The sequence below is a fragment of the Grus americana genome, chromosome 2 (genome assembly GCF_028858705.1).
Source record: "Grus americana isolate bGruAme1 chromosome 2, bGruAme1.mat, whole genome shotgun sequence".
In the NCBI taxonomy this organism is placed as follows: Eukaryota; Metazoa; Chordata; class Aves; order Gruiformes; family Gruidae; genus Grus; species Grus americana.
The window spans coordinates 78,695,783-78,712,503 of NC_072853.1; the positions used below are offsets into that span (position 1 = coordinate 78,695,783).

At 38.4% G+C, this 16,721-nt stretch overlaps 1 protein-coding gene across 18 annotated transcripts in view; it reads right to left on the reverse strand.

Annotated features, from left to right (window-relative positions):
• SEMA5A (semaphorin 5A) overlaps positions 1–16,721 on the reverse strand; it is a 356,558-nt gene that overhangs the window by 29,377 nt on the left and 310,460 nt on the right. For all 18 annotated transcript variants that reach the window (XM_054816286.1, XM_054816279.1, XM_054816269.1 and 15 more), the window contains one exon: positions 7,700–7,925. In XM_054816286.1, the coding sequence (XP_054672261.1) occupies positions 7,700–7,925 (226 nt within the window). The remainder of the gene's footprint in view (positions 1–7,699; positions 7,926–16,721) is intronic.

Below are 16,721 nucleotides of genomic sequence, written 5' to 3' on the forward strand. Positions count from 1 at the left end.
CTACTTAATCCTAGTACAATTTTAAACAGGCAGCTGTGCTTGCCTAAAGCAAAAATTTCCACAAGTAGCAAGAAGAACTGAAAAAACTGTAAAAGCATTCACAGGGATTTTGTGGACAAAATAACCATCAACTTCTAAGACCAGGGAAGACGAAGATATGAACTGCCTTCTAAACAGAAGACTATTCTCTTATTTTAAGTTCTTATGCTTTGTTCAATATGGGCAAAATTACAGAGAAATTAGCACTGCTTCACTGCTCACTTACTTATTCCATTATATTTAGCAAGCACGTATAACAGGAAAAAAAAGTCTAATTAAGTCACACAATTCTGATCTAAACCAAGATGATTTGGTAATTGCTAAGTAATTTTTAAAAACTTTTTGGTCAAATTGGAAGAGTCTTATAACTCCACAAGAAATTAATCCTGTTCAGAGACATGTTAACATGAAAGTCACCTGCCCTGATGAGTACAGGAGAAAAAATAGAAAAAATCTGCCTTTGCAAAAGCCTGTAACGAGACTTTGATTGGCCTGATTCTTCTTGAAGACTGCAACATTCCCAGATGAGTTCAATTAATTTGCCTTAAAAGCAAGGATCTAATAAAGCACATAATTTATAATAATTCTCTAGTCTAGCCTGTAGCTAAGGAATACAGCTTTAAATAAGAGAGAAGTAGCAGTGACACCTGCTAAATTATATTATTTGACTGGTTTATGCCTTACTTCCTCCTGTTCAAACCTAACAAAGAAAATTCAATTATCCAAGCAGACTAGGTTCATGACTCTGGGAAAAGATGATCTGGAGCAAAAATTCAAGTATCCTGAATCATTTCTAAATGACAGTATAAAACACTGTTTGAAGTGCAGCAGGTAGCAAGGATAAGCAAAGATTGTTTCAGTGTTGTCACTTTCTGAAGATATTCTGCAAGTATTTGACAATATCATTGAAGCATAAAACTTCTATACCTTCAGGCCTATATACTTGTAACTTCTAAAAACCTTATAAACCTTCAAAACTTACTTAATAAAATTTAAATGGTAAAATGCAATGACAAACATGAATGTAATGCAAAGAAAACATATTAAAAAAAACCCAGACAGTATGCAGATGGAGGATGTTATGTTACCAGAAGAACTTTTCTTGTACCTAGCTTTTCTGTGTTTAAATATTTAATCCCAAAGTTCCACTGAAGAGTTTTTTGTCAATCAAACTTGAATTTGTCATCAAATTCAGTCTTAACTTCCACAATTCATTTTGTTCTCATCGCAGAATACCACAGTTTAGCTTCAATAAGACAGTGTAAGAGACAACATCTCAACATGTTCTTCCCCTGACTTCAGGACATTACTGATTATCAGCACCTGTTTTATTCTGTACTAAATTCTGAATGCACTATAGGCTTCCTGTGGGTAACATTAGGATTTGATCAATCTTTTCACAAGAGACCGTGGCCACAAAAACAGTATTTCAGATAAAATTACATCCTGCCTTCAAAAATAACTATTGTTTTAAGTTTGGCATAGAGAAAGCAGTGACAACTGGGAAGCTAAGTTCATGTTTCTGGGTGCCTTTTTCTCCTTTAAGGAATTTGTGACTTTTTCCTCAATTTTATTCTCCCTTCCTATCCCCCCGTGCCCCCCCCCCCCCCAAAAAAAAAAAAAGGAAAAAAATAAGACTCTTGCAGACTGTTTGACTGAAATTAGAAGGGTTGTCTTTGCTTAATTATTTTCTTAAGGTATTTTGGGATCTAACATCGTCTAGCTTTGGCCATGTCAAATTCAAGTGTCTTGTCTAATCTCATCATTGCTGTTTCCTTTGTATACACCATGGAAAGAAAGTGGTACTTCTAGAGGGTGATTTGTGCCCATTATATCAGATGCTTATGTTCAGATGGATCCCTCATTCCTCAGGGGTGTTAGCTGTCTTTGCAGAATATAATGGAGTCTAGAGTTAGGTGAGATAAATTCAACCTGGAAAAATCAGGTAACCACATACCTTGTGAAATTTGCATCCCTGGATTAAACACTTGTGTTTTCAACACAATTCACAGTTCTTATATATCAGATAATCCTACAGAGAGTCAGTTAGTATGTTTAAATGTAGATATTTAGTATGTTTCATAAGCACGTTAAAGCCTATGGTCATGCAATTTCTAGACTTTTAATGCTGGACTGTCCAGGCATTTGCATTAAGATGTGCAACAATGTACACAATCTCTCTCAGTTTATTTGAAATAGCTGTCCCTTTCCTATCTGAGCACTATGTGAAAACCCAGAGGCAGAGAACAAAATGTATTTTTCTTTCTTATTAATCAAACTTTAAATCAGAAAAGCATGAATACAGTGTGCAAATGCTACTGCTTGGGTGATTAAGATAGAAATCTTACCACTCTCAGGAGGAGTCTAGGGGGTTTCTGGCAAGAAGTTCTACCTCTAAGCTCAGTCTGCAAAGAAAGTTTGCTTTGCTAGCATCTGACAGTGAAACATGATTCTGTTTAACATGGCATGACTATAGTTGCACAGTGGGAGTTTATAGGCAATGCAAAAATTTCTAACAAATGGCTCTCTTCTGCAAAGAACAGAGAACTGATCTTTGCAGAACACATCTTTGGTAATGAGGTATGTCAAGCATGCTGTACGAGTATTAATCTTTCTATAAAAGCCAGCAAATCGCTACAGTTCAACATGGAGATAATGAAAAGAATGTTTCACAGTATCCAGACTTGGGTCAGGTGGAAGTAAGTTACGATGCTTCCTTGCTACCTAGCCAGAAATTGTGAAGGTGTCCACCAAAATTCCTGGTTTCCCATTCTCATGAGATTCTTCTGTTCCAAAAGCTACAGCTACACTACATGACTCTTATTCCTGTATTTTCTTCCCATAAAATCAAGGAGCAGTAGAGGGGTGGTTCGTTGACTCAAATCCAAACGTGGGACCAGGAAGCGCTCCTGAATCCTGTAGTTTAGAGGCAGTCAGTAAGTTTCATCACATCAGCATGGTATCAAAACAGTGCCTCCCCCCCGTCCCCATCCCCATATTCCACTCCATGCTGTTCTGACATCCATAATCAGAAAATGCCTAAGCAAACAGGCTCAAAATAAAATGTGGCTAAAGGAGACATAACAGTAACTCTTTTCACCAGAAGCATATTGGTTAATGCAGCCACTTGGAACACTGATTTGGTGTGATCTTTCATTAAAGAACAATTAAAGACTCACCAGCCAAAAAGAGTCAAAGAATGAGCACAAATTAATGACAGAGTTATAAGAGCACTCACTAGGAAGAAGAGACTAATGTATAATAGTTTCTGCCCTGTCAACTACTCAATACAAAGTATTTAAATATTCAGTAGTTTTGGGATTAGTCAGCAAAAATCCTTCTCCCAGGTGAACATTTCAATTACTATGCAACAGGGTCACTCCCACATGTTGGTCTGATGATTAATTATTTCCAAATGAAGAAAAGCAGCAGCTTCAGCAAGATGCAACAAATAAGCTACAAAACCAGGAAACTCAGGAATCCGATGTTCAAAAGTGAAAGAAAAATCTTCGAGCTAATCAGACAAAGAATACACCTGAACCCACACCCTAGTCTCTTGCACTCTGCCTGAATGCTTTATTTAACAAAACGTAGGCACTGTTACTTCTGATTATATTCTGTAAGCAAGAGTCAGCTTACGCATCGAACTACAGGAGAGAACGTATGATCATGACTTCAGAGCTAAGAAAGTTATCTCCATGCTTAATTTTCTTGCGGCAATGTGATCTAGGATATGCTGGCTGTTGCACTGGTTTGTCCTATTAACCTGCTCTCTTAAGTAGTGCGTTGGCTTTCATATACTCTGTTCTTAAGTGCTGGTATCTCAGCTGTCAGACAACAATACGAATCATAGAATCATTTGGGTTAGAAGGGACCTTTAAAGGTCATCTAGTTCAACCTCCCTGCAATAAGCAGGGACATCTTCAACTAGATCAGGTTGCTCAGAGCTCCATCTAACCTGACCTTGAATGTTTCCAAGATTGGGGCATCTACCACCGCTCTGGGCAATCTGTTCCAGAGTTTCACCACCCTCATTGTAAAAAATTTCTTCCTTATATCTAGCCTAAATCTACCCTCTTTTAGTTTAAAACCATTACCCCTTTGTCCTATTGCAACAGGCCCTACTAAAAAGTTTGTCACCACCTTTCTTATAAGCCCCCTTTAAGTATTGAAAAGCCACAATAAGGCCTCCCCGGAGCCTTCTCTTCTCCAGGCTGAACAAGCCCAACTCTCTCAGCCTGTCTTCATAGGAGTGGTGCTCCTCTTCTGATCCTTCTGATCATCTTCGTGGCCCTCCTCTGGACTCACTCCAACAGCTCCATGTCCTTCTTCTACTGGGGAGCCCAGAGCTGGATGCAGTACTCCAGGTGGGGTCTCATGAAAGTGGAGTAGAGGGGCAGAATTACCTCCTTCAACCTGCTGGTCACGCTTCTTTTGATGCTGCCAGGATATGGTTGGCTTTCTGAACTGCAAGCGCACATTGTTGGCTCATGTCCAGCTTTTCATTCACCAGTACCCCCAAGTCCTTCTTGTCAGGGCTACTCTCCATCTCTTCATCCCCTAGCCTGTATTGGTACCAGGGGTTGCCCCGACCCAGGAGCAGGACCTTGCACTTGGCCTTGTTGAACCTCACAAGGTTCACATGGGCCCACTTCCCGAGCTTGTCCAGGTCCCCCTGGATGGCATCCTGTCCCTTAGGTGTGTCAACTGCACCACTCAGCTTGGTGTCTTCTGTAAACTTGCTGAGGATGCTCTCAATCCCACTATGTTGTTGATGAAAATATTAAACAGCACTGGTCCCAATATGGACCCCTGAGGGACACCACTTGTCACTAATCTCAATCTGGACATTGACCACTACCCTCTAGATGTGACCATCCAACCAATTCTTCATCCACCAAACAGTCCATGCATCCAATCTATATCTGTCCAATTTAGAGAAAAGGATGTTGTAGCAGACTGCATCAAAGGCCTTACAGAAGTCCAGGTAGATGACATCTGTAGCTCTTTCCTTGTCCACTGATGTAGTCCTTCCATCATAGAAGGCCACTAGGTTGGTCAGGCAAGACTCGCCCTTGGTGAAGCCATGCTGGCTGTCTAAAATCACCTCTCTGTCCTCCATGTGCCTTAGCACAGCTTCTAGGAGGATCTGTTTCATGATCGTCCCAGGCACAGATGTGAGGCTGAGTCAGTAGTTCCCAGTGTCCTCCTTTCTACCCTTTTTTAAAATGGGTGCAACATTTCCTTTTTTCTAGTCACCCGGGACTTCACCTGACTGCCTTGACTTTTCAAATAGCATGGCGAGTGGCTCGACAACTACCCTCAGCACTCTGGGACACATCTTATCAGGTTCCACAAACTTATGTATGTTCAGGTTCCTCAGGTGGTCACGAACCTGATCTTCTCTTACAGCAGGAGGGACTTTGTTCCCCCAGTCCCCATCTTAGAGACCATCCACTTGAGAGGAGTGGGAAGAGAGATTGCCAGTGAAGACCGAGGCAAAAAAGTTGTCGAGTACCTCAGCCTTCTCGTCTGTTGTTACCCAGTTGTCAATCTTGCTCATCAGTGGGGGTACACTTTCTCTGACCTTCCTTTCATGGCTGACATACCTGTAGAAGCCATTATTATCCTCTGTACTCCTTGCATCTCCTGCCAAGTTCAGCTCCAGCTGCCCTTTAGCCTTCCTGACCCCATCCCTACACAACCGGGCAGCATCCCTATACTGTTCCCAGGATACCTGTCCCTGCTTCCACTGCCTGTGCATTTCCCTCTTGCCCTTTAGTTTGACCAGCAGGTCTTGACTCATCCATGCCAGTCTCTTCCCTTCCTTTCCAGATTTCTTACACCTGGCATCAAGAGCTCGTGCTCTACAGAAAGTGTCCTTAAAGATCTGCCAGCTCTGTTCTGCTCCCTGAGGATAATTTCCTAGGGGGTCCTATTGCCTATTGAACAGCCTTCCTAAAATTCAGGGTCCTGACTTTACTCTTTGCCTGACCCATGCCCCTCAGGACTGTGATTCTTCTGTAGATCTACTTCTAGTTGTTGTGACGACTCTCCGAATTCTGTACTATCTGATGGGAAAAATATTCTCTTTCTCATTTAATCTCGTGAAATTTTAAAATGGTGTCATAATTGTCAAAGTGCTGGAAGACAGCAAAAAGCAGCACCGCCACCCAAAAGTCTTATTTAGGACAAGAAAGGTAGGTCATACATCAATCCTAGCAAGCAAAATCTTTGCTAAATGCTAGTTTGAAACTTAATTTGGATAAAAACAAGAGAATAGCAGAAACACTTGTAACAAGAGTTGCTGTATGCCAAAATCTGCCTTGCTATCCAGACAGAAGAAATAAACATTGGAGACTGTAGATCACCTGAAATGGGAATGACATAGAATATGAAACTAAGTCTCATCTGGACTACCATGGGTTTTGTTTTATTATTTAATGAAATTTGCTATTATGTATTTCTTTAAAAAATTACTAATGTATTGCCCCCTCCAAAGAGGCACAGATGTCATGTGAATCAACGAAGGTTTTACACAGGATGAAGGGCATGGGGGAAACTTCTAGACTTTTCTCACAGAAGCCACCCCTGCAGCCCCCCTCGCTACCAAAACCTGCCATGTAAACCCAGTACAGGCAGGAAATGCTTAACACTGATTTTCACAATAGCTGATCTGTCTGACAAAAATATTGAGAATTAGAAAACCCAAGGACTCAGAAACCATTCTCTCTTTATGGCCTTAGATAAGCCAAATGCTTTCAGTTATACATTTTTTCAGCTAACCTGGGTGTTGTGAAGATACAAAAGGCCATGTAAATGGAAGGCAGGTCTATAAATATTAAAATATACTAATTAAAAATCACTATTTCCTTAGAATATATAAGTAAAATATAATACTTAAAAAGAAACACTGATATATAATTAAAACCAGATAAAATTAGAGTGACTGTCAGAAGTTCTCCTAGGTTTTTTTAATATATATACACACATAACATTTATTCAAAACTATGTATTACTGATAGGGAAAGTACAAAATTCTGAAATAAAATAATTCCAATTTAAAGTCATCTAAAGTTGAAAAGACTTTGAAGGAGTTCAGTTTTCCATCTCAGAAACAGACAGAACTTTAAATTGCTAGAAATAGCATAACATAAACTTTTATAATAGAAATTATCCAGTTCATAAACTCTTTATTTAGTTAAATACCTGCATGAATCTTACAGTTGTTACTTTAGAATTACCGTGCAAAAAGTTCTTCTCAGCATCAATACTTCATATTCTAGCTAAATATTTATAAAATACATTAATGTTGTACAAACTCTCCCCCATAAAACCCCAAGAGAGTATAAAGAAGTAACAGAATCGTCTATGAACTGGGCTGCCATGTCATGGCTTGCAGGTTATTGTAAAGAATATTAAAATTACCTGGCAAACCTTATAATCAATGGTAAAAGACACTTGATTAGTCTGAGTGATGAAGCTATGATCAGAAGAAATACAAACTAGATTCCCCGTTGCGATCACTATGTCCTCCTTTTCGTTATCAGTTCTGTTACGCAAAACAGCAGCAAGCAAAAACTTCCATTCTGTGCTGAAAATGGAATCGCAGACACCTCGCTAGCAGGAGACATCATGCAGCCACTCTAGCTTTGCTTACCATCTGTCGAGCATCCACTGGTGCCATCGCTGGAACAATAACGCATTTCAATCCTTTGCCTTCCCACCTCCAGCAAATTTGGGTCAGGCAAGCGTGCTTTGCAGGTATATCGGAAACGTTGTTCATAGTGGCCACCGTTGTCTGAAATATTGACTGGGGTCCAGGGTGTCCAAGGAGTTGTCTTTTTTAACTCTGGACAGGCATTGGTGTTACAAGGCTGATATTCCTGAAATAAAATGGTCATCATGAATACAATCATTAAATATGGCTCAAAAAAACACCCCACAAAAACCAGACAAAAAGCCAACCAATAAAAAAGCCTGTGATATTTTTTCCAGCATTTCCAATAGCAGTGATCATTAATAAACTTTTAATTTCAATCTCAAACTGAAAGTGTTTTTTTCTGTTTCTAGGCAAGCTCAGTGTGACATTGCTAAAAGCAATAATATATCGGTACAAATTAGATCTATTACATCCATAAAAACAGTAAGCCGAACACTGTAAGTACCATGATAAAGCGCATCCTTTATAAATTAATAGCCCCAAATAAGGTGTAACTAAATACGTTAAAGCTTTTAATTAAGAGGAATTCTGATAAACTGCAAGTACAAGAAACAAACCAGCAAATAATTCCTTGGTAAAATCCAGTGGCACATGAATAAGTGAACCACTGTCCATTTTGTATATTGCTGTATTTTGTATTACAAGGGGACAATGGACAAAAAATATTTTCTATTACAGAACCTGGCTCCCTGAGGTGGATGTTACCCATAGCTCCAGCATTGCTAAACCTATCATTGGAAGCAAATTCCCTGTGGACTGATATGCAACAAAGGGAACAGATGACACCTAAGAAAAAAAGCAGAATTGTCAATATTCTCAAGCCCCACAATATATGTCTTCTGACAAGTATCATCAAGATCTGTAGGTCCTGCTCATTCATTTCCCAGAGCATAATACGCTTCATCTGATGCAAGTGCTTTGTAAACTATATGGATGAAATTAAACAACCATTAAATATCAGAATGAATTCACACTGACAGATTATTAAAGACAGAAAAAAACAGGCATCAGTGGGACAATTTTTAAATTATCTTTCTACCTCTGCCCTCTTAGAGAGATACTCAGTGGAGGGTATCTTCTGAAAAGGAGTCTACTAAGTTTGTAATTCCACTAAATACTACAAAATATGGACACAATAGAAATAATGGTTTTATCACACAGTACAACTTCCTTCTTCCATAACCCCTACCCCAGCTGATACCACCATGTTCCAACAAGCAATAGATTACCTGCTCCTCCCTTTCCCATGGTGATAATAGCCTTTTTATCTCATACTTTTCTTAGTCCACTACCTCTTCTCTCAGATGGTCTAACTTACTAACATATCCAACTAGGCTGAGAGCAATTGCTCTCAACCTATATTTTGGTTTAAAGTCTGTGTTGCTACTTCAGATCTAAAAGAAGCTTCTTTGTCTGAAGGCTTTTTTAATTTTTCCATCTATTAGAGTTGGGAAAAAAATATCCCCCAGAAACTCCTGCCCCACTAACATGGCAAGGCACCGGAGAACCCAGCGCTATGTTCAAGACTGATATTCTGAGGCCTGGTGGACTTGTGACAAACTTCCTGGTTTCATAGTTTTGTGGTACTTCAGGCAAGAAAGAGCTCATAGCCCAAAGACTAAGGACTTGGACTACACCTGTTCACTCCTCAAGGCTGTGCAAAGTCCCTTCCCACCTTCAAACCTGGTGATCACTACAGCAGTGACCACATGAGTCATACTCGGGGACCATCTATGAAAGAGGATCCCTTTAGAGCGTAGAGGACTGGATCAACCTTTCTGGGATCTAAGTGTCAGCCTTGGCTGGTTTCTGGATCAGAAGACAGCAAAGAACAAACAAACTATCTGGTTCCGTGTACAGCAGTGAAGTAATTTCTTCAAGACTCCTCTAGGCAACTGTTTAAACTGTAAAAAGGAAATAATAAAATTAACAGATCCCAGCAACAGCCAGAACCACCCTGCCTGCTGTCCCAACTGGCTATTCACCTCCAATGTGCAGTCCTCTCCAGCAGCTGGATCACAGTGCATCTTTTAGCAAGAGCGCTCTGTCTTTCTCTCTTTTTTTTTTTTTAAAGATGTCTAGCACTGACGAGTCTATCACCTCCCCGCATCAGCTGTTCCACTATTTAGTAATCCTCAAAGCTAACAAATTGCAAGTTAATTCAAGGCTGCATTTTCTTCTTAATTTAATTTTCCAGTCACTGAATTTTGCTGCGCCTTTATTGATGATACTGTAAGTGTTCCTTGTCCTGTACCTAAAAAAAATTTTCCATGCCCAAGTAACCCATACATCATGATAAACTAAGCTGAACTTCTTAAAGCTACATAGCATTTAAAAGCTGATCTTGAGGTCCTGTGCATCTCTATGTCTTCCTTTTGTCCTGTTTCCTTATTTTCCTTAAGACTCGACACCAAATTATGACTTGGCACTCTAGAAGCAATCTTATCAATACAGCATGCAGATGCAATCATGACCTCATTCCACTTGACAATCTGACTTTAACACATACATTATTGCATTAGTGTTTTTTCCTTCCACAACATTGCACAAAGAGCTTAAGTAGACCCAATTATCTTTGATAACCTGTCCTTCTCTAAATCACAGCTTTACAACTACATAGTTTCCTATCCTACACAAGAGGCTGGCAATATTTAAATATATTTTACTAGCTGCTTCTGCAATTATCTAGCATATTATTTACTACCTCAACAATCTCTGTCATGGTCAAGCTTTACTGAAGATGTCTTATATCACTGTCTAGACTGTTGATAAAAACGTTAAGTGCTATTGATCCAAGAACTGATTCCAGGCAGACCTTGCTAGACACATCCCAGTCATTTATATCTGTCCGTTAACACCACATTTTTCAGTTTGTCAGTGAGCCAGCTTTTAATCCATTTAACATTTGTCATATATTTCAGTTTTCCAAATCAAAGCAATTTCTGTTGCAAAGGCAAATGTCTTGGAAAAATTCAATGACAGTCTGGAAGAAGTGCTGTATCACTCGCAAACATGTTGAAACACACGTTCTTTTCTAGTAGGATATAAGCAGGAATAATTCAATCAGTATGGTAGCTACTACAAAGTTTATTTCAGTACAGTCACAATGGTTTAGACGTTTCAGTTCCTCATGTGCTGTTGATTTTTGTATTGATATTCAATCAAAAATAAAAGCTGTTAGAAATGCAAGGTCTTTCTTTACTGGATATGGTGCAGACAGGTGAGGGTCATGAAAAGCAGTATGTGTGAGATATGCAATGAACCCTTAGTCAAATAAAAATAAGCAATAGCGAAAGAAGTTAATTTAGTGGCAATGTATTGAATGCTGCTTTGCTAACACTCATCTAAGATGAATGTGTCAGCTCACTCGTTTCTAGAAAGACGGACTACCAGTAATCAGTGTGCTTCAGGATGTGTGGTCCCCTCATACACCCTAACAGAGGGTATACTCATATGTTGTTACATGAGCCAGGAAAGAAAGGTGTTCCTTAAGAGTATCTGCAGAGACTATTTATTAGTTTTTCCTTTCTTCTTGCTTCATGCAGAGCTTATAAGAAAGTTTGTCTGCTGTCATGCCTGTCTATTCAACCACTGGGTAATACCCATGAAAGTCTCAGAACAGCAGGGGAAACAAAAATACATGTAGATTACCCAGAAAATATTTATGGCAGTAAATAATGCCTCTTTGAGAAAATTCAGAGGAATATCCTAACAACGGATGACTCCATGAAGTCCTGGCACTAGTAATGACCTGGCAGAGCCTGCTGGCTTCTCTCGCAAACACTGAGTGCTGCACTGCTCTACCCTACCAGCTACTGCGTATGCCATAGGAATCGAAAATCGCATCATACTTGATGAAAGCATTGATGTGATCCGACGCTACAAAACTCCAGTATTAGTAGAACAATGATCTTGCTCTGAATGGTCTTAGATTTGGAAGTGAGTAAAGGAGGGGAGAGAAAAGGTGCAATTCAGATCACACATGGGTATATTTAGTGCTTCTAGCATAAAGACATAGTTTGATTGGAAGTATTTGTCAGGGACTGGGAATATGGAAACGGCTATCTCTGCTTGCATTATTCTCCTCTTCTCACCTTGTCCAATGCTTGAACAATTCACTCAAGTGGGATTTCTGGAATATGGCCCTCTCCAAAGCAATTCGACCAGATAGAGTCATGGATACAATAACAAAGCAACCACACAGTGGAACAGAAGTCTCAGATGAAACACCGAGGTATCATCTCAGCAACACAGCGGTAAGAAAGAACTAGAAAAGCGGTGAAGCATTCTGCTTCAATAGGGCTGTTGAAAGGAGCCAAGCCAGTGGCTGCCAAACTCCACCTCATGTGCTCCACGTGGACTGAAGGAAGAGATGGGGTCGAGCTCTTCTGGGAGGGGTCTTTAGATAACCACAGCGGAAAACTTCAGGGGCTCATATGATGGATTTAAGCACATCAGTTCTTAGGGTACACTTGTGGACTCAGAACAATAATTATTTGAGGCCATTTGCAGACTCCAAAAATATCATTGCAATAGTTCAAACTTAACCACATTTTCAAAGTTCTCTTTGCGAGTTGTCATAAAACTTGTGGCCTAATTCACCATATCGTTGCTTTTAGTTTAGAGTGGACTTAATCAGTTGAAATTGTTAAATTGGCCTGGCAAAAATGCAATAAGACCTTTAAAGACTAAATTTCAGGGGACAGCTCAACAGTTAGTTAGGAATTTTACACAAAATACACAAATAAATACATACATCATAAAATACATGTCTATGAAAATGATAAAATAAAAAATTATCATGAAGCATACTGGTGATAATATGAGAAAAGGCATCATAAATTAAAAACATAATTTGGCTTGGAAGGGACCTTAATGATCATGGCACAATAGAATATAAACATTGATTATGCTATTAACCAGCTACCTTGATTCTGTCTTTAAATAATATATCCTAATATTTGTATATAATGAAAAAAGACTATTGTCATGTTTTCTACCAAAATGTATTTAGAATTATTTGTTGTATTATATTTGAAAAGCACAACTAAAATGTTATTTCCAAAACATCTTATTTCAAACTGGAGGAGACTGTTGCTAAATAATGTAGAACAAAATTCCACTGTTTTCTCATGGAGGATGTGGAACAGACTAATTCTTTTTGCCTCTGCATAGCCACTTTAGTCAAATTCTTGAAAATTTTGAGAATCTCTGAGACTTTTACTCCCAGTTTAAGTTTGATTTTAATTAACCAAACAGCACGATAGTCTGATACTTCCTTAGGAAACTGGGCTAAAATCTTATACACATTTGAACAACTTTTTTTATAAAAACCAGAATTCAGATAGTGAGTTCTATTCCTGTTTATATTACATATTTATATTACAGAGTGATTTCTCCTAACAAACTCTTATTTCTTTGATGTATATAGTATGTCTATGTTGAATGCACTTCTTTTGTTCTCATCTGTGTTTTTTCTTTCTTCTCATCTGTTAGTGTGAGAGATTATCTTCACAAGGCAGCTAAATCAACATTAACAGTCCATTTAAATATTTTCAACCCAACAGTTATCTTTTATTATTTGCTTTTAATATATTGTATTAGTTCTCAAATATTCTTTTGAAATTATCAAACAGTCCATTGATTAAAAAATACTTATAAATTTTTGCTTTTTGTTCCATCATGCTAAACTTCAGTTTAGCCCAAAATATTTATTTAATTTTTCAGATTATTAAGACACCAAGAGAAAAGAATGTCGCTGATTCATAAATTGAATGGTGTAATATGTCAGCTGGGACAAGATAAAAGATATAAGAACCTGAGTCTTTCAGTCACCTCCTAAGCTTTCAGTTTGTCACAGCAATATGTAGTTAAAGGAAAGGGTAGCTCTCATATGCAATCACAACGAAGGCCAAAATGAATGTAACAGTGCTATGAAACTCAAGAGAAAACCGGTTCCCATTTATAAGAGGGCCTTGTTTACACAGCGAAATGTAAGTTTCCTGAAGAACTAATATACCCTCTCCCTCTCCAAAAACCAACAGATAGATAACATTTATCTTGCAGTGGTTGAAAAACACATTCAGGAAAATCAGTAACTGAACTTGAAAAAATAAATGGTTCATTTATTTTCATTACAGAAATGTAAAGTCCTATCCATTTAGAAAAGCATTTTCAAACTAAAACAAACAAAAGACAAGCAAGTCCCTGATCATGTTTCTATTTACTACCACAGTTCAAAAAGCCAGGTTCTTCAACCAAATACCACCAGATATACCTTACTTTATTGTTATTTTTCTATTAGAATACTATTTCAAAAGCATGACCTGAAAGAACACCCAAACCCCATTAATTCCAAGTCATTAAGCTAAACATCTTCTACATTATAAATTTCACAGCTATACTTAAAAAATAAAAGCCAAAAATATTTCTAAGATCCCCATTGTATTTTAATCATGCAAAGGCACATATATATCCTAGTTTATAGGCAGTATTTTAGCTTCAATTGACATCAATGGGAGTTGTTCTATTGATTTCAGTGGAACCAGGACTTCAGAGACTATTGCTGAGTGCAGATGCAATCCTGTAGTGCTGTAAAGTAAGGGTAAGTAGGTTGTGTTCATAATGGGTTTTTTGAAATATTTTGACAGAAAAAATCATTTTACCCTACACAAAAGGAACAGGTTTCTTCTGAAGTGAACGGATTTCTTTTTTGGCTGCAAATACTGACTAAGCACAACCTTTTTTTTTTCCAATTTTGTGTATTTTAAACAAAAGAACTGGAAAAACTTCCATTGATGTAAAGGGAACTTAAAAGGAATTAAAGGCTGGATTTGGAAACGTTTTCCCTGAAGGAGTTCAGGTCCTGTTGGGCAGATCATCAGACTGAGACAGTTCAGTACTCAAATCCTTCCTATATTCAAAATCATTCATTTTATTTAGATAAGGCAAGTTCCTACTTTCATCATCTTCTCATAAAACCATCAAATTTTGGAGTGAAGAAAGTCACCACCTTCTTCTTACTTTTCTCTACCAGCCATTTGTGTAACTCCATGCTTGAAAGCTACATTTTATGTCAAACTAGCCAAACTTTTCTGAAGAAAATTGTTACAAAAAATTAAATCACTTAATTATGAGTAGCTTAACTGAATATCTCAAAGGCACAGGGTGAGTAGGAGCACCTTCAGTTCCACCTCAGCAAGCAGAACGGCCTGGTTGCAGCGAGGAAGTACAATTTTTATTCACATGCTCACATTCGCATTGGCACCTGAGAACCATTTAGAGTGATAAACATTTATTTCATAAGCATGACAATTCCTAATAGTGTAATAGCTCACTTTAAAGCATGATATTTGGAATTAACTCATATTCAAAATGAAACTAGAAATGTCTAAGGAAGAAAAAGCTTCTTCATTCTGACAGAGATTTTTAAAAAAATATACAAAGAGGCACAGCAGTTAATTTGGATTCTTCCAAACCTAATCCATTTATGGGCCTGCATTACAATTAAACACCCTACTCAAATGCACCTAGCAAATGAAATTGTTATGTGATACCAAACAGGACAAATTTGCCAAGATTTGTAAATTGTTTTTCTTTTTTTTTTTTTTAAATAACTGAATACATCAAGAACTTATGTGCATTTTTGCACACTGCTTGTAGAGAAATGAAAAGTAGTAAAACCACAGTAAATCCACAGCAGCAAGTCTGCCTGCTGACAGCTCAATTTGTGCCAATCCTCCAAGCGTCCCTGGTGTGATCCCAGTGCTGCTACTGGAGAAGCCCACTCCTATACCCCATGTACAGAGCAGCCTGCTAACACAGTGCCCTTACTCAAACCTCCACACCCCTTTAACACTTGCATGGTCAGACTATGAGCTTGCTGGAGGAGAAGCCGTTTTCAACCGCTTCTTCGCAGGTCTGTGTGTAAGAGCATCCTGGTTCATCATTAAAGCTTTCAGGCATCAGGACAACAGTAACGCTATATGCTAGGCAGCAGATTTTTAATTCCACAGTTTTAAACTCCTTAGCGAGTTGCAAGTCAAGACCAGGGGACTGCAACCATGCCGTCCTTCCCAGACTGCTAAGGCAGGAATGGGTCTCAAGCTACAGTCACTACAGGAACTCGAATGCTAAATGGTAAAAACGCCCCATGTTCAATGCTTGTATGATCTTAATATTGGAGAAGATCTCAAAACCAGACAAAGAATTGGCTAGCGGAATTTACAGTCAGTTTTCAAACTAAGGATGCAGTACACTTAAAATGTAATGTGTTTCAGTGAAATAGATTTGAATTTTGGTTACAGATGTCTCTTCTGGACACTTGCCTGCATGTCCAATAACTATTCAGAATTCAGTATCTTGAATAGGCTGAAACTGGAGACTGCATGTTTGTTTTTACTGGACACTCACTTCACTTTCAGGGAGGTGTTTCAAGTCCACAAGGGGAATTAATATTCAGTCCTGTCACCAAGTTCCTTTTTGAATATGGATTTACTTTGCATTCTAGGCTTCTCTTACTAAGTTATCCATAGATTTTCTTTTGATGAACAATATCTTCTACATTTTGGCCACAAGGACATAAGCCTCCTGTAAATTACCCTGTTCCTTTCGCTCTTGGGGCACTGAAAACATTGAATGCATTGCTAACAGTTAGGAAACAAGCAATGCCTCTAAAAGTGCATGGCCTAACCAGAAAATTCTTCCTTATTCCTCCCTTCCTTTTACTGTACCCATGGTCTATGAAACACCTTTTACAAAATGGATGAGCTGTGCAATGTGCTCTGAAGGATCACATATTCAGCTCCATGCAAGAACATAGCAAACAGGCTTCCCCTGACTTAGGGGTTTTTTAGGCAACAAATTTTACTTTCATGATCTTTACCACATTCATGCAATTATGTGCTTTTCTGCATTTGTGTACACCACTAATTCTAAGTGTCACACTTAAGCATTTTTG